Below are 26,183 nucleotides of genomic sequence, written 5' to 3'. Positions count from 1 at the left end.
AACATTGAGAAAAAAAGACCATGACGTATGTGGACTCATGCATTAGCATGAATTACACTGTGAATTGATGTGTACAACTTTACGCTATGTACGCAGAGGAATCTGATTTTCCCATTGGACGTTATTTTTTTAGTAGTATATTACGAAAGATGATGTCACTGCCAATTTAGAAAGGTTGTCTCTGAAAATTTTGTAAGGGGTTGGTTTGCCAAATTCATTTAAAAGCATTTTAAGTCGCTTTGTGTTAATATCCGGGGTAATGTAGCCTCTTGATCCCACCTCAATTGGAAAGTATTTTACTGAGTAGCTGTTGGATTCAATGTCAGAAATGAGTGGGGCGTATTTTCTTTCTTTATATTCATGTGTTTTTTCTGTATTGGTTTCAAAAGGGACCGAAAGTTCCAGTATCACTAGTTTCTTTTCATTTTTCCACAATGCACATATATCAGGGATCAGATTCGTCTGCGTACATTGCAACGGGACGGTAAATATCCCGTTTTTTGGATTCTGACTTGAGGTCGGATGTAATATCTACCTCCTGGTTTGATGTACCTTTCCGCAATGTTTCCAATATGTACAAAAGAATATTGTCATGCCGCCATGTATAACGACCTTCGTCAAGGGCAACGGGACATGCGTTAAGAACGTGGTGAACCGTTTCCCGGTTATTACATCTATTACATTTCGCTGATGTCACCTTCCCCCATCTTACAAGGTTTGCATTGGTATTCAAAGTGTGTGAGAGAGAATTCATGAGAAAGCGAGCTACTTTGTGTGGGAGATTATAAATTATGCTTTTCCAGTCGACTGACTTTTCTTGAAGGGTAGCAAGTTTGAAAAACTCGCCTTGAACAGAGAGTGACTGAACATGGGAAAGCCACGATTCTGATCTCTCTTTCATGAAATAATCTTTGATTTTGTGTTTGAGTTTGGGGAAAGTGACATCAGCTTGTTGTACTTGTGAATATACTCTATCGCTGTTCACTGTACTTGATTTTTTACGCTTCCAATTAGACTCTCTTGCTAATGCTGAATCTAGACAAATATTAACTCTAGAATCAGAAATACGTCTGATTCTACTATAGTTAAGAGCATGTGATTGGTAATACATATCTGAAATCGACATGATATTTAAACATTCAGGCATATGTATAAACGCAAGTGTGGCGGGTTTGGCGAGGCCAGACCATTTCTTGAGATAACGATTGGTAAGTGCATCAAGCAATTTCAGATGGGAATCAGTAACATCATTGACAGTAAGGTGATAACGAATAGAAGGAAGAAAATAATCGGCATATATTTTCAACTTGTACTCATCTCTAATAAGGGTGTGGTCGATGTTGTTCACGGCATTATTGATTAATGAGTGAAGACATAGATAGACATCTTCAGATGATGTTTTGTACGTAACAAGTGAACCAAGAAATTTGAAATCGTCTTGCTCTAGGGTTGCTAAACTTACTCCTTCTAAGAAGAATGGTACATCTTTAGGGGAACCACCGACTATTGATAATGATTTACATTTGGGTAGCTTTAATTTCAGACCCAGAGAGCGTGTATGTGAAGCGATCTGATTCATAAGACGCTGGTGTGACTTTCTGTTTCCGGTAATTAGGCAAAAGTCGTCAGCAAATGGGGCGGTGATGAAATTTTCATCGTTCAATTTGTAGCCAAAACTTTTGTTATCATTTAAATATGGGCATTTAAATTACGAATTAAAAAATAATCTCAATATGCTAAAAGTAGTCCAAACGGAAATTTTTAGAGGATGGAGATGAAAAATGGCCAAAACAAATTTTCAAAGTCTTTGGGTTTTTTTAAAACCACCAAAAATATGGTCAAAAATTGCTGATCAGTGATTTTGACTTGTTTGAGTATTTACCAAATATTCCCACAGAATACACACGTTTGATAATACGATACCACTTTCAAATGACCAAAATACTTCACATGCAAAGGTGAGAGAATTTGAAGCTGATATCTTTGTATTTTGTAGATAGATTAAAGTTGATCTAGTAACGTTAGACCTCTGTAGTGTTAGTTAGAATTACTGTAGTCATGAGTCATGGTGTAAGGTTAATTTACATCTTAAGTTATAGGCCTATATTATATGATGAATTTATGAAAAGTTTTCAGTAGATAAACCACTGACTTTCATAGATTCTTGATCTACTGTGTAGTGTGTAACGTTAGGTCAATTTCTATTGACAGCAGTCACTCTCAAGAGTCTCACTCTCACTTTAGACTCACATCAATTTCAGCAAACAGACAAAAGTTCAAATAATTTTGAAATTCTGGCCCAGCTTGGTTTTTTTGTTCAGTAAACTTGTAACATGAACTTGACACACATTTTCTTTACAAGCTTCAAATTGAGGAATAAGAATTTGAATGGATTTTAATTGAAATTTCTCCTCACTGCAGCAAAACATTGCCAGACTAAAATTACGGCTACGAAACATAATGTAGGATCGGGGGTCAGGTGTCCGGACACTTTATGAAGCCTTATTTTTGTCTTTGGATTACACTAAAATGTGAATTTACTGGAAGTAATCATCTTATATTTTGTTCTCTATATTTCCTAACATTTTGTACTAAAAATTGATGCAACTTCGCTTGTAAATTTTTCCAAATGACTTAAAGGGGAAGTTCACCCTGACAAAAAGTTTATTGTAAAAATAGCAGAAAAATAATAAAAAATATTGCCGAAGACGAAGACGTTTGAGAAAAATTCATGTCATAATTAAAAAGTTATTAGAATTTCAATTATTTGATTTGTGATATCATAATGCAAGCAGCATTTCTACATAGCGAATGGTAAATATCAATGAAATGTCATTTTCTCAGAAAAGTGAAAATGGTTTTCACTGTATGATGGTGGGCCCCAAGTCTGCGCACCTAACAATTTGAGTTAAGATTTAACATGAATTTCTTCTTATTTCACAAAATATTTTGGTTAATAGTGTTCCTTACATTATTAAGAGTAAGTGTACCAAATTTCTCATTAAAAAATGAAAGAAAATATAAGATTTTCTTTAAAAAACCTCGGGTAGTCATTTTCAGATTGAAAAATAAATGGTACCCCATGTCTGCGCACTCATTCGCTTTGCACACGATTCGGGGATTTTGATGACAAAGGCTGCATTTTGAGGCCGTCACATGAAATGCCCTGAATTCGTTATTTTTCCACCATTTTGAGTCGGATTTTTTAATGAATACCTGCCTATGTATTGCATGTGTAAAGTTCGTGCCCGTTGCATTTCTTCTTTTACTAGAATCGCGCAGATATGCGGGTGAGCAGACTTGGGAGACCGCGCAGACATGGGGGAACTGACCATACCTTTTGTATATCAATAGACAAATCATTTCACTCGCGATCAGAAACTATACAAAATTTGAAATTCATGCATTTTATATTACATAACACATGGCCCTGGGGCATCTGCTCGTTTATCAATGAATGTCATTTATGATGTCACAAATCCAAAACTTTGAACTCTAATAACTTTCTTACTCTTTAACAGATTTTCCTCAAACCTTCACCAATATTTTTCACTATTTTTTCTGCTATTTTTACAACAAAGTTTTTTTCAAGGTGAACTTCCCCTTTTAGTAAAATTAATTGATCGTCCTGACACACAACAACTGGGGTACCGCATTACCGGTAATGTGCACAGTAGGCTACAACCACTGGTCCCCGGGCACAGCTCTGCAGGAACCGCACTCCGGCATACACGGGAGGCAGGGAAGTTTGTATGGCTGGAGACGGTGACCGTCAGGGATGCAGAAAATGGACCCCAAATTACTGAAGCCTCATTGCCTAACTAGTTGATGATCTACCTACCTAGATTGTGAATTATTTTCCAAAGTCTGTTTAGCTTCTGTATTCCCCTTGTTGAGTGGAATACCCAGAATTTCCATGTCAGAATCATCCATTCTATCCTTGGAAGACACAGCCATGACAGCGATGATGATTGGATGAAAGTAAATCTCGGGAAAAGTTTTTTTATATCGATTTTAGCAGCTTTGCTATCGGTTATTGAATAGTCTTTTGAAACGAATTTAAACAAATAATGAATAAAAAAGTGTCTTTGTTGACAATCTACCTATCTAAAAAGTCATTTCTTTTATTTAATACATTTTTTGGCTTTAAAATATCTCAAAGTATGATATTGAAATTAAAACGATAAATAAACACAAGTCATAGTATCATTTTACTCCCTAGAGGCTGTATTTACAGTCTACATCTAGGTACACAGTGCACAGTGCATTTTGCCAAAGCCTCGATCTTGAAGTTTGAGCTGCTGAACCGTAGCGGGGACCGAGGTGTAACGTTTTTAGGTAGCAAAAAAGGCCAAATAAAGCTTTTTTTAATCTTTTCTTCGTTGAACTAACATCTGTTGTACGATTCTCGTTATTTTGGATATTTTAGTGCCTGAAAGTCATTTGTATTATGTCTTCATATCTTGCAAAAAATGGTACAAATGCTTTCTGGACCAGACCTCTGAACTTCATCGCCGGTGAAAGGGTACGGCCCACCAACGTAAACCGCAGCCAAACGTTTCCCGTAGTGGAGCCTGCGACAGGTAATACACCTGCGCTTGCGGTACCGTACTTGTCGGACATGCCTACGCAACGGTAGTTGTGACAACTGACATGTATCCGGACGATCAATTTTAGAAAGTCATTTGGAAAAATTTACAAGCGAAGTTTCATCAATTTTTAGTACAAAATGTTAGGAAATATTATAGAAAACAAAGTAGAAGATGATTACAACTATTGCATTCATATTTTTAGTGATGATCCCTGGCCTGGGGGGAGCCGGGAGGGGGGCATGCAATGTCATTGACGAGTGGATACCATGCGTGACCCCCACCAAAACGTAAAATGAAGAATAAGGATGTCTTTTTTAAGATAGGGCACGTTACAATGATAGTGTCAAAAACGCTAAAATAGTGAAAAAAGGGTATCTATTTCGCTGGGAATAAGGTACCGGTACGTGTTTAGGGTCAAATTTGTGAGGGTATTTTAAAGACGAATGTTTTTTAAAGGATGTACTTTTTGCCCATCAACACAACATGTTTAGAGCTTAATTTGCACGAGGTGTGGGAGGTTGGGCCTTATACAGTAGGTAAAGGTAAAACCGACGTCCAGACAAATTAAATATCGCTTTACTTGTTTAGGGGTTCAATTCAGGGAATACTTGCTGAGGGTATTGTTTTGTTTCCAATACTTGTTAAGGTTGGGTTTCACACGCAACTTAAGGGGGGCATTTTCAGAATATGGATAATCATCATACTTGTTAAGGGTGCTTTTTGAGACCCCATGGTTGCGCATGGTATCTACCTGTCAATGGAGTATGTATTTCCAGACACATTTTATGGCGCATTTAAGCCTTATTTTTCACTATTTAGCAAATTTTATGGTAAGTTTTGAGTGATGTCCTTGACAATAATGCTAATAAAGAATATTAAGGTAATGCTTTTTAGTAGAAATGCCTTTTTTTTTCGTTGTCCTACCTAGTTAAGACTGGCTAAATTTTGAAGAAAAAAATGGTGTGAAAGATGATAAAAACTTGGATGTTGTTTGAAGGTTTGCATGGTGGCATTACAATTGCTGATGTGGTTTATGGTACACCATGTGGAGTGTTATAGAAACAGTGGATAGAATAAGAGAAGAAGTGGATAGGCGAGAAAGTGGAGATTTGAGAGTAGAGTATTCTTTCTTGAAAATAGTCCTGAAAAGGACTGTAAACCAGAAGGAAGTGAGAACAGCTTGAGTAGTAGAGCTGCATGATGAGGAGATGCTGGCTTGAGTCGGCGAGTAGAGTTGATGAGTAGTAGAGAGACTCGATTCGGACAGGTTGACTGTCTTCAGGAGAAGACGGACATTCATTCATTTTGATGTTATTGCACAATGCACATATACATATATAGTAAATTATGCACAAATCATGATGCACACAACATAATCTCCTTAAAATGGGTCAATTTTAGGAATATACTGTTTTTATCAGTTTAAGAGGATCATACATGAACTCATCTCAAGTAAAGATTGGGTAAGGATAATTTTTTAGCGGAATTGAATTTACAAGTTGAAGGCAGCTGGTTCACATACTGGCTATCAACATTGATCTAATGTGATATAAGAGGGGCTGCTGGCAAGCAATGTGGGAAACATTTTTAATTTGAATGAAAATTATTCATTTATTGGTCATACAGGCAAAATACTATGTGAAAGCCCTAGCTCAGGAAAGGAAGATGTTGACAGAGCAGTTAAAGTTGCACATGAAGCCTTCAAGACTTGGTCACAGGTTCCAGCCATTGAGAGATCCAGGATCTTGCAAAGAGCAGCACGGAAACTCTCGGTAAGTGAGATAGCTTAACTGTAGGAGGTACTGTAAATTGCAAACCAGGGGTCCGTTGCAGAAAGAGTTGCGTTTAAACGCAAGTCAAAAAATCAATCGCAAGTCCCAAATGCGCACTGTTGATTGGCTGAAAATGCAGTTGCGCATGATTTTTATGCGTTTGATTGCAACGGGCCCCAGACCTTACCGCTCAACAACAAAAAGATGTGGACAAGGGTATAGAAACCTCAGTAATGTTATTAGTAAGAACTCTCCATATACATGCTTTTGGAATCATTTTTTTTCAGCATAACAGGTGATGGCTTAAAGTGTTTGGACTGTTCTGAAGATATGCAAAGTTGAAGTCATTAAATACAAATGCTGAAACAAAATTTTATTTTCATCTATAAATTATCATTTGTCTCACTTTACTTTTGACTGGCTGTCGCAAGTAGAATTGCATGTTTATCAAAATAAATACATGGTCTTCATTCAATGATGTAAGTAGTATCCACTGTATCCATTAATATAGCAGTAGAAGTCATCACTTTTCACCAAATGTAACAAGTATTTATCAACCCAAGTGCATTGCCTACATTATTATTGTACCTCAACCAATGGATGATGGACCATGAGGGTAAATTAATTGATTCTCATGGATGTGACTTAAGATCTTTAGACTGTTGGTAAACTGTTGCCCAATCTGTTTGGAATTCTAATGTGATAATGAATCACTGAAATGGGGTTAATCAATTCAACTCAGTTGAATTTACCTCCACTGACTTTCAATGCTCCTTAGAGAGAGAAAAAAAGAGAGTAATGACTTGTGCAAACATTTAAAATCATTTCCAATAACTTATACTACTTTTTTTTTTCTTTTTCATATGTTTGGGGTGGGATGGGATGGATATGATATTACTTTTAATTGCAACTCAACTAAAACATATTCTTCTTTTGTTTGAGTCTGCTCCATTCAATAAGTCAGACAACTTTCAAGTAGGCCTATTGTTTATCAGATAATGGATATGAAAAAGTATGTAGCCATTTCTTGGTGTTTTCTATCTAGGATAATCTAGAAGAGTTTGCCAGACTCGAGACAACCGACAATGGAAAACCTATCTGGGAAGCCAGATGTGACATTGAGTCTGCCATTAATGCAATTGATTTCTACGCAGGACTTGCACCATCTCTCACAGGTAAGCTCCCACTCACTCTGTAGATGATTGTCATGGTATGTACATTCATTGGGTATCACGGTATTAGGTGTTTATATTGATTGAAATACTTTTAATATTTTTTTTTCTCAGTAACTGAGGAACCATCATTTTATAGGAATAAAACTGTCAAAGAGGCCACTAGCGGTTCCAGGGGGCACATCCGGCCCCTCCCCCCTTGAGAGCCTTAATCAATTTTTTTAATGTAATATGTTTTTGCACAAGTGTGCCCCCCCCCCTTATTTGGAAGTCACAACATATATTTTTAATGGGGTCGCTCATACACAAGTGAGGACTTTCAATTTTAGGTTAAAATCTTTGAATGTCAAATTTTTCACAGGGGAAAATGTGCCTCCCTTTTGGAAAATTCTGGATCCGCCCCTGACAGAGGCTGTGTAAAAGTGGCTCTTTGTGCTTATTAAGTAAATCATTTGATGGATCAACTTTAAAATCAAACAAATTAAAATTTCAACTACTGAATATCTGAGATACTTCAGCAAGTTATATGAGAGAATTGCCTTATGAACAGGATTACATGTCTCTCAAATTATATTTGTAAATTAATATCATTAAAAACAACTGTTTTGTCACAGGACAGCACATCCCATGCCCAGATGGGTCCTTTGCATACACCCGTCGTGAACCCCTAGGGGTGTGCGTTGGTATTGGTGCATGGAACTACCCTATACAGATGGCAGGCTGGAAGTCGGCCCCCGCCCTGGCCTGTGGAAATACCATGGTCTTCAAGCCATCCCAGTTCACCCCTGCTACTGCATTACTGCTAGCCGAACTCTATGCAGGTAATTACTGTATAATTATCTTGCATACTTTGCAGATATTCAATTTTTCACAAATTTGCAGCTTAGAATTGGCACTTCTTTGTATGGTCGTTGATGTACATGAGACAAAGCAAACTCTTGTGTCTAAAATACCTATCAAAAGTCCTTGCCTCACCTGTTAGCAAGAATCCTACTCAGCTACTTTCACTGGGACTTTCCTCCATTCCCCATAGTTTTGTCTATGTTGCAATGGAAGAGGGAAGATGCTAAGTAAAATTCTCTTGAAACAAAACAGTTTGAACTTAGTTAAAGGTACCTATTAAATAAATGTATGTTTTTGATAAATATATGATGAGTTTGATTCCTAAAATGAACTCCAAGAAAGGTCAGCAATGTACAAGTTAACCCATCCCAGTATCTGGAATAGTCAACATGTTCTTCAGTATGAGTGTTCAAAAACAAGCTGAAAATCTGTTTGTTTTTTCAGTAGTATCCTTCTTTTATATATTAGGGTTCCCAGCCCATTAGGGAAATCAGGAAACTTGATAATACTTCAAATCAGGAAAAAAATGCCTCAAGTGAGGGAAAAATCAGGGAATTTCGATCGGCCCAAAAGTCGAAAGCATGGTAGTCAGTCAGACTCTGTTATATTTTGTTGCATATCAAAACAACATCCATTGAATGACTGGTTTATGGTGGTACTAAACTATCAGTTTTATATTACTGTTTTTTACTGAAAATACATGTTATTCACTTCAACAACTTAGAAAATATGCAAAACTGTGAATAGGAAGTTATTAACTTTTTTTCTTTTATTGAAAAGCTGGGAACTCTGTATATATTGTAAGCACTTTAGAATAGAGTTTACTTACATATTATTTTTTGTAATGTGCTTTTGAGCATGTACATTTAAAAAGTGATATATGGTTAACTTCCATGTAAATGTACAGTATGTAAATGAATTGTGAAAATATCTGAACATAACAATATTATTTTCTATACCTCAGAATGTGGATTACCTAAAGGTGTATTCAATGTCGTTCAGGGCCAAGGGGAGACGGGTCATTTGCTCACCAGCCATCCTGATGTCAAGAAGATATCTTTCACTGGGAATGTGGCTACTGGAAAACTGGTGGGTAACGTTTGTCTGTCTTGAAAGCCTTTTCATACTAAGCAAACTTCTCCCAAATGCGTAGTAAAATAACAAGGATGGCTGAGGATAGCTACTGTACCCATTTTCTCTTACAAAAGGGGAATGTAATAAATTGAGATATATCTTTTTATTGTTTGCACATTGAATATGAACATCAGTTTTACCTAAACAATATTAGCATTTTATTATATGACAAAATATGATCTGGGGCCTGTTGCTGAAAGAGTCGAGTTTAAACGCAACTCAACAAAAATCAAACGCAAGTCCATAATACACACGTTTCATTGGTTAAAAATTAAGTTGCATTTGATCGTAGTTCTCCCTGTAACTAGTAACTGTAACCTGTTGATATATCAATTGTATCTCATGAGGCACCCTGCTTGCTTTTACATCCATTAAAATACATGGATAAATTCTTCAATGAAATGCCTTGAAAGTCTGGGAATCTGGTTTCTTTAAGCTGTCTCTCTTAAATTTCCCTTGTGATTCTGGAAGCTCCATTTTGAAACTGGAATGTGAAATACTGCATGGTGACACAACATTTGCTCCTGCAACAATGGCTCCATGCTTTATTATGTTAAAAAGATGTAGTGTTATGGTTAGGGATGCAACTGGGTTTTATGTTGGGTTTAGGGTAGGCTATTTTGTTAAATCCGTTCCAGGGTTGACGTAAGTAATTTGATTAGTGTGTACAATTTACAGCGGAGCAATGTTTGCTGGAACAAATGTCATAGAACTGACATGTCTTGTCCACCAAGATCATGCTACTTGTTAATTTCTATACTGAAGGTCCTGTTTTCACATCTCCCCTCCTTTTTATTGTAGATCATGAAGAACTGTGCTGATGACATCAAAACTCTGACCCTTGAACTTGGAGGGAAATCCCCTCTGCTGATATTCGGTGATGCGGATCTCGAAAATGCAGCCAAGGGAGCAATCATGGCTAACTTTCTTACACAAGGAGAGGTAAATGATCAGGTTATCAGAGAAATTAAATCTCCCATGTTTAATCTGCATGTGAAAAGCGTGACCTCTGTTAGATGATGTATTGTAGTATTGTGGCTCTGACTCTTGCTTTGTCAACAGAGGTTCCTGTGTTTAAATCCCACCATGTCCTAGCATCCTTTGGCAAGGCATCACAGTCAGACCGCAGGTCCCTATGCTAATGAGCAAAAACGCCAGATTCATCCAAATAATCTCGTGGCTGAATCCTCCTCCTTGCAAAATCTTGTGATTCGTGAGATTTTCTTTCTCTAAAAATTTACCTGTTTTAACCTCAAGTTAAATGAAATATTATTGCACCATCAGATAGAGTAAAAGTTACTCTTTCATATTGGTCATTTATTTTGTAAATAATATTTTGTTAAATAAGTAAATTTCTGAGCTGAAAATGTGCCTCAAAACTGAGTTTTCTTCCTCTGTTTTCTTTTGCAAATTATGCAAAACCTTTTATTTTGAGCCTCAATGATATCTATATCACCATAAAGCTGAAGTTCTGTACTTTCTCACAATGCCACTCTTGATATGCGGCACCTTTTAATCGGGTCAAGATCACACTTTTCCCACCAAGGTACAAGACGAGATTTCTGAAATTTTGTACTTGCATGAAATCAAGAGTTCTGATTGGCTGGATAAGGTTCACAGACCAACAGGTGCGGGGTATTTGAGGAGATTATACCACATAGTCTAGGAGCCAGGGGGCTTTATTCAGAATTTTTGGTGGGGAAGGTTTGACAAGCTTATCCGGGGTAAAATTGTGCGCTGATTCCAAAAATGTCACTCTTATTGACCGTACTCACGCCATTTTGGTCATTTTGGCCAAATTTTGACCAAAAATGATCATTTTGATCACTCTTTGGAAAATGGTCCCTTAACAGACTGCTTTTGTAGCCCCATGCAATTAAAAGGGTCTATCTTAAGTAAAAATGCACACAGATTTCAGATAAAGTGCTTTCATTTGCCAAATCACAATAGCAGTGGTCATTTTGGCCATAATTTGGCCAAAAATGACAATTTTCATGATTTTTTGGCCGAAATGTGTTACAAACATTGATCAGAGCTACGACTGGATGTTTTTAGAAATCCACATTTATTTTCAAAATGTGCGCTGGATCATAACCATCAACCTCATGTAATTTATTTCGTCAGTTTTGACCTATGAGGGTCATTTTGGGTACTTTAGACATAACTGACCATTCGCGCAGTTTGCATTATTAACTGTTCAAATAGGCAGGAAATTGAGGTCTTCAGCATGTTTTTTCTTCTTCCCTTATAAAATGAGAATGCATTTAAATGTCCTTCATGTGTAAAATTTTATGCTGATTCCAAATATATCAGTCATAATAACCCTATTTAATAGCTTGTGGTAATTTTGACCACTTATGGCCCTCAAAATGGCCAATGACATCAGTTCATTTTACCCCCAAATACTTCGAACGTTACCGGAACCATAACAAGGTGTGCTGCGACACCTAACATTGGTGTGTTAATCCTTTAAATTGAACATCTCACAAAGTATTTTGACCTTATGTAATTTATTATATCAGTTTTGACCTATGAGGGTCATTTGGGGTACTTTATACATAACTGACCCTTCACGAAGTTTTGCATAATAAAGTGCACATATACATGTAGGCAGGAATTTGAGGTCTCATAGCGTGTTTTATCTTCTTCCCAATATAAAATGCAAATGCATTCAAAAATCCATCTTGTGTAGAATTTTATGCAGATTCCAAATATATCAGTCTTAATGACCCTATTCAATAGCTTATGGTTATTTTGGCCACTTATGGCCCTTAAAATGACCAATGACATCAGATCATTTTACCCCCAAATACTTCGAACGTTACCAGAACCATTACAAGGTGTGCTACGACACCTAACATTGGTGTGTTAATCCTTTAAATTGAACATCTCAAAATTATTTTGACCTCATTCCATCAGTTTTGACCTATGAGGGTCATTTTTGGTACTTTAAACATAACTGACCATTCGCACATAGGCAGGAATTTGAGGTCTTCAGTGTGTTTTATCTTCTTCCCTTATAAAATGGGAATACATTTAAATGTCCATCTTGTATAGAATATTATGCTGATTCTAAATATATCAGTCTTAATGACCCTATTGAACACCTAATGGTCATTTTGGCCACTTATGGCCATAAAAATGACCAATAACATCAGTTCAATTTATCCAAAATACCTCAATGTTACCATAATCGTTTCCAGGATGTGCTGTGACATCTAACATTGGTGTATTAATCCTTTAAAATGAACATTTCAAAAGTATTTTGACCTCATGTAATTTATATCATTAGTTTTGACTTTTGACCATTTTGGGTAACTGACCATTCGTGCAATTTTGCATAATAACTGCAAATCGGCAGGAATTTGAGGTCTTCAGTGTGCTTTATCTTTCTCCTTTATAAAATGGGAATGATGCATATGTCGTTCTTGTGTAGAATTTCATGCTGATTCCCAATATGTCAGTCTTAATGACCCCATTTAACAGATTATGGTCATTTTGGCCACTTTCTTTTTGGCCCCCAAATGACCAATACCATCTGTTCAATACTTCAATTTATCCAAAAATACTTTGAATGTTACTATAATCGTTACAAAGGTGTGCTGTGACACCTAACACTGGTGTATTAATCATTTAAATTGAGTGTCCCAAAAACATTTTTGACAACCTTGGTCATTTTGGCCAGATTGTCCCCTGCCCAATACTAAATTAGCCTTTAGTGAACATAGTGAGGAGATAATTCAGGATTGTGTTAATATTAGCATCAATTATTTATAAATTGGAAAAGTTTGAAAGCTTTTGGGTGAAAATCAATGCAATGATTCCATATAAATCAGTGTTATTGGCCGATCGAACTATTGGACTTTGTGGTAATTTTGATCGACTTTCCTCAATAGTTTCTCGTGACCACACATTAGTTGATTTAAAAAGGGCTCAAATGTTGCTTAATATTATTTTCAGCTTGAGCTACTACACCAAGAGTTTAATGAATGTGATAAAAACCTTTACATCAAGTACACATAAGGTTGTTTGACCATGCACTTTGTTCATTTTCATGATTTTAGGTACATTAACCATTTTGTAATTCATGGAAACGAATTCAAGAATGATGTTACACTCTAAAAAAAGTGCTAATTTAGCTCTTAAAGAGCGTGTATAGTGACTGCACTTCGGAGTGCTGATTTGTCTAGTTCAAATATGAACGAGAAAATCAGCGCTCCGAAGTGCAGTCACTATACACGCTCTTTAAGAGCTAAATTAGCACTTCATTTTTTAGAGTGTAGATAGGACATATTACAAAAACTTTCTGCACCAGATTAATACAATGATTTAGAATATATGAGTCTTAATGACTACTTAGTGGTCATTTTGGTCCCTACAATTAGCAATGACAATTACATGTATCAAAAGTATTCCAATGTTCTTGCTCTATATTTTTGTAAGATTTGTTGTATCAATCATAATCAGTGACAAATTATTTAATTCAATATGATATTACTAATAGTACATAATCAAAATGTGACCATTTTGGCTACTTTGACCGTTTATCCAATGTGTGAATTTTGAAATAAACATGACTTAGCAGCAACTGTAGGTCTATGAACATGATGAAATGCGTTCAATCCCTTTTCATGGGAAATATTAAAGGCTCACCTTGAGTAAAAATTGTGCCAAATATCATGTGACTGTCTACTGTGGCCCCTTTGATCACTGTATGTTCCTAAATAGCCAGAATTATTTTCCTTCTTTAAAGTCAAATTGTACTGAGAATCATTACAAAGCAAAATAGGTCACAGTGAAGTTCACAAAGAGTTTTGACTATCATTCATTTTTTAATTATATTTATATAAAAAAGTAGGGAATGATGTTATGGCTACTCAATGACCATACAATGACCAAATGGTGAGGTATTTGGCACAATTTTTTTACTCAAGGTGAGCTTTTAATATTTCCAATCGAAAGGGATTGAACGCATTTCCACCATTGCTCCTGTCATGTTTATTTACAAAAGTCATACATGCGATAGATAGTCAAAATGGCCAAATTGGTTTCAAAATTTTGATAATGTGCTATTAGTCATATCATATTAAAATCAATAATTGATATAATATATCTCATCAACAACATTTGAATCCTCCAAAAGCGACCAGAATGACCACTAGCTCATAAATGGTCTTAAAATAACATGTAAATGATGCTAAAATGTCTCATTCCTGAATTTGCTGCCCCATATATGTGAGGTTTCCATAAACATTTACTGTGTGGTCAAGGTGGCTAAAATCATGTAATAGACCACAGTGCCATGGTCAAACAACCTTATGTTTGCACGATGTAAAGGATTTTATCACAATTATCAGCACTCTTCACCGATTATTGGTAGCTCATGCTGATAATGATACTGACCAGCATTTGAGCCCTTTTTGACTCATCAAAGCATGCGAGGTCTCTCTCTTAGCTGATCTCTCCACTAATTGGAGATTCCTAGGGTCCATGGTCACTGGTCAATATTGAGGGAAACGTGGTCAAAATGACCACAGGGTCCAATAGTTATGGTATGTGTGGAATAATTTCATTGATTTCCACGAAGAAGCTTTCAAACTTCCCCATTTAACAATAATTGATGCTAATATTAACGCAATCCAAAATTTCTCCTCACCATGTTCGATATCACCTGAATTAACATACACAATGAGCAGGGCTGGCGGGGGGGGGGGGGGGTCAAGGTGGCCAAAATGACCAAGGTAGTCAACTTTGGGGATGCTCAATTTTAAGGATTCATTCACCAGTGTTGGGTATTACAGCACACCCTTGTTAAGATTCTGGTAACATTCGAAGTATTTCTGGATAAATTGAACTGATGTTATTGGCCATTTTAAGGGACATAAGTGGCCAAAATAACCTAAAGCTGTTAAATAGGGTCATTAAGACTGATATATTTGGAATCAGCATCACATTTTACATAAGATGAACTTTTGAATGCATTTCCATGTTATATGGGAAGAAGATAAAACACGCTGAAGACCTCAAATTCCTGTCTATGTGCAGTTTATTATATGCAAAACTGCGTGAATGGTCAGTTGTGGCTAAAGTACGCCAAGTGACCCTCATAGGTCAAAACTGATGGAATAAATTGCATGAGGTCAAAATACTTTTGAGATGTTCAATTTCAAGGATTAATACACCAATGTTATGTGTCACAGTATGCCTTTGTAACGATTCTGGTAACATTCAAAGTATTTTTGGATAAATTGAACTGATGTCATTGGTCGATTTAAGGGTCATAAGTGGCCAAAATGACCTTAAACTGTTAAATAGGGTCATTTAGACCGATACATTTGGAATCAGCATAAAATTCTACACAAGGACATTTAAATGCATTTCCATGTTATATGGGAAGAAGATAAAACACGCTGAAGACCTCAAATTCCTGTCTATGTATTATATGCAAAACTGCGTGAATGGTCAGTTGTGGCTAAAGTACGCCAAGTGACCCTCATAGGTCAAAACTGATGAAATAAATTGCATGAGGTCAAAATACTTTTGAGATGTTCAATTTCAAGGATTAATACACCAATGTTAGGTGTCACAGTATGCCCTTCTAACGATTCAAAGTATTTTTTGGATAAATTGAACTGATGTCATTGGTCATTTTAAGGGTCATAAGTGGCCAAAATGACCTTAAACTGTTAAATAGGGTCATTTAGACTGATACATTTGGAATCAGCATAAAATTCTACACAAGGACATTTAAATGCATTCTCATTTTATAAGGGAAGAAGATAAAACATGTTGAAGACCTCAATTTCCTGCCTATTTGAACAGTTAATAATGCAAACTGCGCGAATGGTCAGTTATGTCTAAAGTACCCAAAATGACCCTCATAGGTCAAAACTGACGGAATAAATTACATGAGGTTGATGGTTATGATCCAGCGCACATTTTGAAAATAAATGTGGATTTCTAAAAACATCCAGTCGTAGCTCTGATTAATGTTTGTAACACATTTCGGCCAAAAAATCATGAAAATTGTCATTTTTGGCCAAATTATGGCCAAAATGACCACTGCTATTGTGATTTGGCAAATGAAAGCACTTTATCTGAAATCTGTGTGCATTTTTACTTAAGATAGACCCTTTTAATTGCATGTGGCTACAAAAGCAGTCTGTTAAGGGACCATTTTCCAAAGAGTGGTCAAAATGGTCATTTTTGGTCAAAATTTGGCCAAAATGACCAAAATGGCGTGAGTACGGTCAATAAGAGTGACATTTTTGGAATCAGCGCACAATTTTACCCCGGATAAGCTTGTCAAACCTTCCCCACCAAAAATTCTGAATAAAGCCCCCTGGCTCCTAGACTAACATGGGAAGTGTGACCTTCCCACGAACCTGGGCACTGGAACCGTTGGAATTTGCCATTGTGTGGTCTCTTTGACCAATCAGAGTGCAGTATTCTTGTTTTCAAACTGCTTTATATACTTGGCAAATGAAAAGTGTGATCTTGACCCGATTAAACCAATTCTTATTCTGAAACCTTTATCATTTCAAAGCATACATATTCAGCTTTATCATGATATAAAAATCATTTGGGCTCAAACAAAAATAAAGTGTGAAAATAGCAGCTTTTCTCAGGTGAAAATATTTTTTTTATAGCATATTTTAGATCAAAATTTTAACCTGTATTACAAAATCTTTGAATAAATCCAAACACATGACCTGAAAGAATGATACTCCTTCTTTACAATGGTAACAAATTCATGAAATTTGATGCACAATTAGAGCAGCAATGATCAAATGAAAAGAGGTGTTTTGGTCCGCATCAAGCTCATTAAATATGCAAAACATCTCAAGTCATGAATATCACTTGGATGAAAGAAGCCACTTTCTTGGGATCTGCAGTCTGACTGTCAATCTACCCTTTCCCACTCGTCACCCAGGTTTTAATTATATACCCGGTAGGATGCAAAAGCCTGTGAAGTATGCCCAGTAATTGAGTTGAGAATCTCTTGTTGGTATGCTCTTTAGAGAGTTGAGAAAGTGCATACATTGTGTGCGGGCAAGCCAGGATCAATTTAGTGGGATAATATGTATTTGTAAAACATTTTATTCCAATATTTCAAGCGTTATAAAAGCACAAAATATTATTCATAATCTTGTAATCCTGGCAAAGTCAGGGGAGATAAAATGATGTTTTTTGGGTCTTTTTTTATTTTATAGTTCTTGTGAACATTCATTTTCATTAGGTCACTCAATTAATTTTTGAAAAGCTAATATTTGATTTCAGGGTGCATGATATCACAATCTATTATAATTATCAGGTCAATAAAAGTCATAAATCATTAAGTATGCAAAGTGTCTGTGTGATAGTACTTAAATGTTGGAAAGATTTTGATCAAGATTAGTATTAACGATTGTCTAGAGCTTTGTGTAAAAGTTTTGAGTTAAATCTTGCATTCCGATTTAGCAATCTCTCTTTTCCTCTCATCCACTTTTGTGCTTGCAGGTTTGCAGTAATGCAAGTAGAGTGTTTGTAGAGCGAAGCATAATGGATGAATTCGTCAAGAAGTTTATAGAGAGGACAAAGAAGATGAAGATTGGTGATCCTCACCTGGAAGACACTACCTTTGGAGCCTTGATCTCCAAGGAACACCAGGACAAGGTCATGAGATACATTGAAGGAGCTAAGAAAGAGGTGGGTTGAAGGGTAAATTGCCAACTGGTCTACACCATCAATGTGAAGAAAAGGATAGAGCTTGTATGCTGCCACACGCATTGTGTTATGCAGGCGAGACTGATTGCCAGAGGTGCTCCACTTGTTTTTATATCAATGGTTTACACCGTCATTGTCTACTTTTCATATGGTCTCATCCTTGATGGTTTAATCCCATTTTTGTGTAGTTTTTCTACAAACCATTTGGTCTCATTTACAAAATGCAACTTAAGTATGATGAAAACTATTAAAGTTTAATTTGTAATATTAGTGAAGCAATGGAAGAAGAATCAATTTTAACTGTGCATCGAGTAGAATGCATTTAGTTTTATTAATTGTCTTTGTTTTAAAGAATGCAGATATTTTTGTTTTGCAGGGAGCTAGAATTCTCCTTGGGGGTGAATGTGTGACACCCGAAGACCCTGCCCTTGCTGGAGGCTTCTACATCTCCCCTACCATCATGGACAATGTCACAGATGACATGGTCATTGCAAGGGAAGAGGTCTTTGGTCCTGTGGCGTTGATCATGCCATTTGAATCGGAAGAAGAAGCTATAGAGAGAGCTAATAATACTCAGCTTGGACTTGCTTGTGGCATGTTTACAAAGTGAGTGAATCTAGGGATTTCATATTGACTGGGTTGAGGGGTATATTGAATATACAGAGTTGCCAAGTAGTACGGATTTTCAGTATTTAGTACTGAAAAATGAGAAGAATCCTGGGGCGGTATTCTGAACATTTTCTTTTCTCCATATTTTATCTTATCTCAGAGATATGACAAAATCGATATTCTGGTGGATGTCATAACTTTTGTCACAAAAATTGTCATAAATTTTGTCTCTTCTCTTTAGCGCGCAGCAAAAATATGCGACTTTAAATGCGCGTAATCCTTTTATACAAGCAAAAGATATGACAGAAGTTATGACAGGGAGTAGCAGTCATAAATTATGTCATATCTTTTAGTACCAAATATCCCGATACCCTGCCAACTGAATGTCAAGCAAATAATTATATTATTTAGATTAGATTGTGGTATTAGTTTCACTCATCTTCCATGCCAATTTTCAAAATTATTTTTTCATGCTACAATTAGTTAGGCCCTACATATTTATTCCTCCTTTTTTTCTTTGTTTTCCTTATACTATTCTACTTCTCCTCTAAAATTCTTCACAGCTCCCTGTCTCTCTTTGTAATTAAGCGCATCAATATATGCGTAGTTGCGCGATGCCAGCAACTGTTTTCATGGTTTTGGGGATACGCCCTACCTGCCACGGGGCTTTCCTATTGGCTTGAAGGGCTCCAACTGGGAACTAACGATGATTTTGATTGGTTTGCTTCCGAAAAGATAGGTGGGAACTTTGAGAGATATGACAGGGAAAAGACAATGTTCAGAATACCGATTTGTGACAATCATAGCGGTGTCACATCTCGGAAAGAAATGACAAAATTATGACAAAATTCATGACAGAGTTCCAGAATACCACCCCAGATGTTTCATGCAAAATACTGATTTCTCAAGTTTCAGTTTTATGTGTTGTCCTATAGTATTTCTTTGAAAATACTGATTTCCTTGCCAAAATACTGATTTTCAGCTTTAAAAATACTGAAATGTTCTTGTTCAGGTTGGCAGCTCTGAATATATTGCCTGCCAAGGGAAAAGCATGCCGAGCCATTGGTATGTCTACTGTGAAGCTGTGGCCATAGAATGGTGAAATTTGAACCTGTTATTTGTAGCACTGATGAACATGTCTATTAGACTGTTGATTACAGATCATTCGTGCAGATATGCAATATTGGCTATTGTGATGTGAATTGTGAATGTGCATGCTCTTTAAAGGAGAAATATATTGATTATGAATGTGGTCTTATTATATATCAATGGAAAGGTAATGATGTGGGGATCATCAGTGGGTCATTCAAAAATACCGAAAATAATACAAAAAGGTGAAAATCGCCGATTAAAAAACGCTAAAATGCCCCTCCGAAATATGCCTCGCATCGGTCTCTGAATTGACTGGAATTTGATGACGTCACTGTCTGTACGAGAGGCGTGATTGGCTCTCCCACGTGAAGCTCCACTTGCATGCAAAACCTGTTGCGTGGGTACGTTTTCTCCACACTGTCACTGAATACTTCTATCACGAAATGAAAGAAAACCCAGAATTTTATCTAGATTTGGATTTTCAAATTGATGATTTTAAAGATGAAGAGAATGATGATGAAGTGAACAACACAGTGAGGTAGTTGGAGGTAAATAATAATATTCACTCGTTCTGTTAGATGTAATTTGTAACTCATTAATTTGACAAAATTACGAAACTCGGGGAATTATTTATATATATAAAAATGTAGTAACATCTCTTATTATTTTTTAATTGTATTACGATAAAACCTCTTTTGAAGGAAAACGTTGAGATAAACTAAAATTACTTTTAAATCCCCCCCCCAACATGCGTAGCTTGTATGTCATTGCAAACAAACCATCGCAAACATGCACGTATTCCTTCCTTGCTGATTGAGAGCTGTGCAACACGTGCATAGATCTATTCTCTCAGTCTCAGCCAAGGCGAGCAAACAATACGGCATGTGTTGTTGTGATGGTTTGTTTACGATCACATAATGCTACGCATGATGGGATGATCTTTTACATCTAATTTTAATTTACCTCAACGTTTTCCTTCAAAACAGGTTTTATCATAATTAAAAAAATGATAAGAGATGTTACTATATTTTTATATAGAATAATTCCCCGAGTTTCGTAATTTTGTCAAATTAATGAGATAAAAGTTACATCTAACAGAACGAGTGACAATCTATCCAGCCACATGAAGTTTATCGTCAGTGCATATGCCATATCGTCTGGTACTATTCGTTGAGTTGATTTGCCTTCAGGTTCGGATTATTCACTTGTTTGTAAGTACAGTTACATCATTTTCCTTCTTATGATAGACTGTCTGGATGTGGTTATTCATGTTCAGCATGAATTCAATTTGGCCCGCGCGGTGTAGCTAGCACTTCCAGCAGCATGAATTGGTAGCGAATCGGTATGTACATGACTTTACTTGTGATTGTGTTGCAAGTTGAATTTTCATCATCATCATCATCGGCGTAATTCCCCCAATTTACCTCCAACTACGTCACTGTGTTGTTTCACTTCATCATCATTCTCTTCATCTCAAAATCATCAATTTGAAAATCCAAATCTAGATAAAATTCTGGGTTTTCTTTCGATCAACAGGTTTTGCATGCAAGTGGAGCTTCACGTGGGAGAGCCAATCACGCCTCTCGTACAGACAGTGACGTCATAAAAAAATCCCCAATTTCGCGGACGTAATTCTGCGTGTTTGAAGCATTCAGAGAGAGAACTTTAAACTATCAATTAACTGAGTTTCATCCGTCTCCATGATAAATGATGTACACCATCGTGTTCTCCTTATTTTCTCCTTTATTGTGATATATGATTCTCCAGTTTTACGATTTTCAATATATTTCTACTTTAAGACATACTCCATACTGAACAAACTTTTTTTCATTCCTCCACCAACATCGATGGTGTCCAGATTTAATGTTATGGGGTAGTGTGTCTGTCCTGTGTTTGTTCTTGCGATACTTGACGAATTGTTTGACAGATGTACTTCAATCTTGGTCCACAATGCAAGTATGCATTATGAGAGTGATAATGATCTGATTATATTGGTGTTCACAAGGTCAAAAGTCGCAGATGTCTTTATGTGCCCGAAAGTGTCTCTTTCTCGCAATAGCCAAAGAATCTTTAAAGGTGTCAATTTTAGGGATCATATACTGATTTTCACTCACTCTCTTTCTTACAGAGACGTTCAAAGAGCACACAGAGTAGCAGCAAAACTGGAAGCGGGGAATTGCTGGATCAACAACTACAACAACCTTCCCCCAGGGGTGCCCTTCGGTGGGTATAAGCAGTCTGGCCTGGGCAGGGAGAATGGGTCGGCTACCATAGAACATTACACTCAACTCAAGACAGTGTATTTGGAGGCTGGTGACGTGGACTGCCCCGTGTGAACGAACCAGTCATGGTGCACAAATAGATCATATCTGACCTGCTCCAGCAAATCAGGCCCTCCTTGTCAACAAAATGCAAACCAAAGATTCCATTCTATTAGGAATGCACTGGAGAATATATTCTTACTTATATATTCATATTTTTATATTATTTGGCAAATTTGTCTTAAGTGATTTTTTTGGGTGAAATTGAAACCCTGCAATGTTTAGAATATATTCCTAGTGTAGGTCATGTGCAGCTCAATTTTTTGTGTAATGGTGCTTAGATTATAGACTGAAACAATCTTGTGTGCTTAAAGAATAACTTATGGGAATGATTATGAATACTGTAGAAATATCAAATAAAGTGAATTATTTTTCTAAGTTGCTTACCAGCCAAGTATTTTTTCTAAGAACATTCTGCCACCCATCTGTATGTATGCCTTGTCATGTCTTGGAAATTTGAGTGCTTCTAAATCGTATAATGAGATGGTAAGCCAGTAAATATGCACCAACTTGCATATTTTGTATTTTTCAGCTTATTATGTATGAATGTATCTGTATATTACATCAATGTGAAAATATTTCCCATGAATAATTGTATAAGAGGTATTCTTTTCTGGAGCCACTCCTTTCAACTCGCTGCCAACACTATAAGCATTTGGGCGATTCCATGCTATAAAAATCAGTCATTTTCACAACAGTTTTCAACCTACTCTCCAAATAAACGAGAAGCTTGAATTTGTATTGTGGTAATAATAAAGTACTAATGGGTTGTCCTTAAAAAAAAATGACGACCAACATAAAAATGTCATCCATGGGTTAATTAGAGGTGAAAATATAATATTTTATTTGCTCAACATTCAGCTAATAGCCAAGAAATTGTTGTTGAAATGTCTTGTACGACACGTATGGAATCGCCCACTCTGTGTAATTTGATTTAACATCTTGATGAATGGTGAATTATAGTCAAACTGAGCTTTATGTTTAACATACCAGTTTGAGACTATAAAACTGCTGTTATGTAATGACAATGAACTTATAATCAGTACAAGTCATATTTAATTTGTTTATTGTATTTCATATTGAAATTGGCGAGGATCAAATGATTGATTTGTGTATATCTGTACCAGCCATTTGTACATGTAAAAACAAAAATGAATACTTTTCTATCATTTCATTGAATTTATTTACTATGGTAAATATGTATGCAATGTAAACTCATTATCATCCTTTCTATTTTTGTTACTTCTTATGATCCACTACATTTTATTTCATGAGATGTATCATTTTAATTTCACCAGTTTTGGTCGTTTTTATTTTCCACTCTTGCTTTCTTTTTCTACAAGGATAATCCGTGCTAGATTTTTTTTCCCCTGCAAATATGTTTGTCTAATTTTGTTTTTAAAATGGTCATATATTTTTTTTGCAAGTAATGATAACCATCATTCATAATTTCTTTAAGAAAAGATGATTGGTATAAAGAAAATCAATGCACCTGAAAGAATGCATATATATTGAAGTTGGTCACCATGTACTCATCAGAGAAATTGATAGGTACATAAAAGTAGATGGTTGAGAGTAGAAAGTATTTTCATTGAACATGTATTACTTGATACCATTTTTACATGGAATATGTTTACATGTCATCAGGAGATATTGTTTGCTTTATTATGAAATTCATTAGTACCAAAGTAAAGCACAAGTGCAATTAATTAATACATCCATTAGTGAAGAGAAAAAGTGTGCAAAACAAATTAATTTTTTACCAATAGACATCAAAATCGTTTCATCAGTGTTATGACATGATTTATTTATGCAGAAAACTTTCATCAATTGGGGATGATAAATTGAATGATTTTAAGCTTCAAGCAACCTTAATTATTTTGGGGGTAAGCTTTATTTATGTAGTTATACCTTTATTGGTACAGTCAGATTTGGCAATGTACGTGTTTAACCATATTTAACCACCTTATCAAGAAGCATCTGTGTTCATATTCCATTCCCCAAAAGTACACAAAGGAACACTAAAAGTTGTTCCATCATAATGCGTTCCCTTAGAAGTTCTGCAAAAGTACTATTGATCATATACCAAAGATTAACATACTTTCTTTCCTCGTATACTTCAAATGGTTTAATTTGGAGAATAAATTCTTTTGTAGGTTCATTTTTCAAGGGGGTGCAAATACATTAGAATTTTAGACGGAGGAAAATAAACAACTCTCATTTAGCTATGCTGTTATCTAGAAATTTTATTGATACAAAGATGTGTTTGATTTTAAAATCTACAAATGCATTTTTACTTTGCATGCCTTATATATAACCAAAAAGTCTCGGTTCTCAGAAAACCAATTTGTCATCATGAAGATATAAGTTTTGTGAATCATGTGATGAATAAAACTTAAAAATTTGCCTAAATTTGGAGAAATACATTTACTTTGATTTCCCCTTCATTACACACTAATTGAAATGAAGCATTCATTGTATTTAGCACCATCTCCAAGGTGAACTATTATTACTATATTCACTCATTTGTTAGTTATCAAAGTTATATTATCTTGGTTAATTACTGCTATATGTTTGTATTCTCATTCTAATTTTTTTTTTTTAAGCAATCACTTGTGATGTATATTCAGAGTAATGATTTCTTATGTTTCAATTTTCTTGTGATTTGTTCATAGTATTACCAGAATTAGTGGAATTGCTCATTAAAATTAGTATTTTTTTTTTAGTGCTTACATTGAAAGTAATTATTGCTTTGATAAAACTGGCATATTGCATCATATCCGTTTAATGTGTCTATATATTTTATGCCTTTATCTTCCCAGTATTTGATTATGTGATTGCTTGCCAGGGCATGTGGAAAAGGTGATAAAGAAATTGGATTATGTTTGATTGGTTGTATATGTTCATTAATAGCGCTTAATACATCGGAACGACATGTCTAAGCGCTTTACAGATACATTGTTACCCGGTCATGGGATTCAATCAGTCATTCCCACACACAAGGTGTGAGGGTGCCAATGGAGGCAGAGTGCATTTGGGGTTGTATTTTTCTTTCATTTCATTGTTAACATGTATATTTGAAAGTATGATTTTTATTCATAGATTGTATATTGAAAATAATTTTGATTTTGACAAAAATATAATTATCTTTTTAAGAGATTATATTTCTATTAAAAACATTTTTCATTATCATATACATAGTATGTTACTCCTTTGTTATTGGACTATATTCATATATATTCAAGGGTTTTTTTTCTTCAGGTGTTTGAGGGTATATCAGCTGGGCGTTTCATAAAGCTGTCCGTAAGTTAGAAGCGACTTGAAGAACGACTGGTGATCCTTTCTTGTGGTAAATGATATACACCAAATTTCCACTGGTGTTGACTTAGCGCGTAAGAAAGGATCACTCGTCGCCCTTAATATACTAAAAGCTTTATGAAACGCCTACTTGGTCTTATTAACAGTAATGCAAATCACACTGATGAAACGGACTTTCATGTCATTGGAAATAACACAATAGTTTTGGCCAGTCTGGAGTCATTTTATTTGTCACGACTGGAGCCTAAGATTGATTGAAGTCAGATTTAACTATGGAATGGCAATAACTAATTTGTCACAAAATCCGAGCACAGTGCTCTTAGATAATGTATGCTTGTCTGTGTGTTTCCTCAATTTGACGATTCAGTATCCTTACTGTTTACAAAGGATGAAGCATGCACCTAGATGATTATGATGCTGCTGGTTTTCCATAATTGAGATCGATTATAATCACAATGCTATATTTAAAGGACAAGTCCACCCCAACAAAATGTTGATTTTAATAAAAAGAGAAAAATCAACAAGCATAACACTGAAAATTTCATCAAAATCGGATGTAAAATAATAATGGGGCACATTTATTTTCAATTAAGGCTTGATGTGGCATTCTTAATAATATGGCCA

General features: G+C 35.7%; 1 protein-coding gene across 1 annotated transcript; it reads left to right on the top strand.

The window, feature by feature from the left end:
- Window positions 1-4,297: 4,297 nt before the first annotated feature.
- LOC121429090 (4-trimethylaminobutyraldehyde dehydrogenase A-like) lies at window positions 4,298-23,017 on the top strand. The gene is made up of 9 exons (XM_041625993.1): window positions 4,298-4,583; window positions 6,219-6,364; window positions 7,410-7,539; window positions 8,151-8,357; window positions 9,344-9,468; window positions 10,315-10,455; window positions 18,013-18,201; window positions 18,596-18,825; window positions 22,049-23,017. Exons 1-9 carry the CDS (start codon window positions 4,451-4,453, stop codon window positions 22,254-22,256), a joined length of 1,509 nt encoding a protein of 502 aa, XP_041481927.1. The 5' UTR covers window positions 4,298-4,450; the 3' UTR covers window positions 22,257-23,017.
- The last annotated feature ends 3,166 nt before the right edge of the window (window positions 23,018-26,183 follow it).

This window comes from Lytechinus variegatus, chromosome 15 (genome assembly GCF_018143015.1).
Source record: "Lytechinus variegatus isolate NC3 chromosome 15, Lvar_3.0, whole genome shotgun sequence".
Taxonomy (NCBI): domain Eukaryota; kingdom Metazoa; phylum Echinodermata; class Echinoidea; order Temnopleuroida; family Toxopneustidae; genus Lytechinus; species Lytechinus variegatus.
Note: the sequence above shows the minus strand (reverse complement) of the source record. Positions and strands in the feature narration are given on the sequence as shown.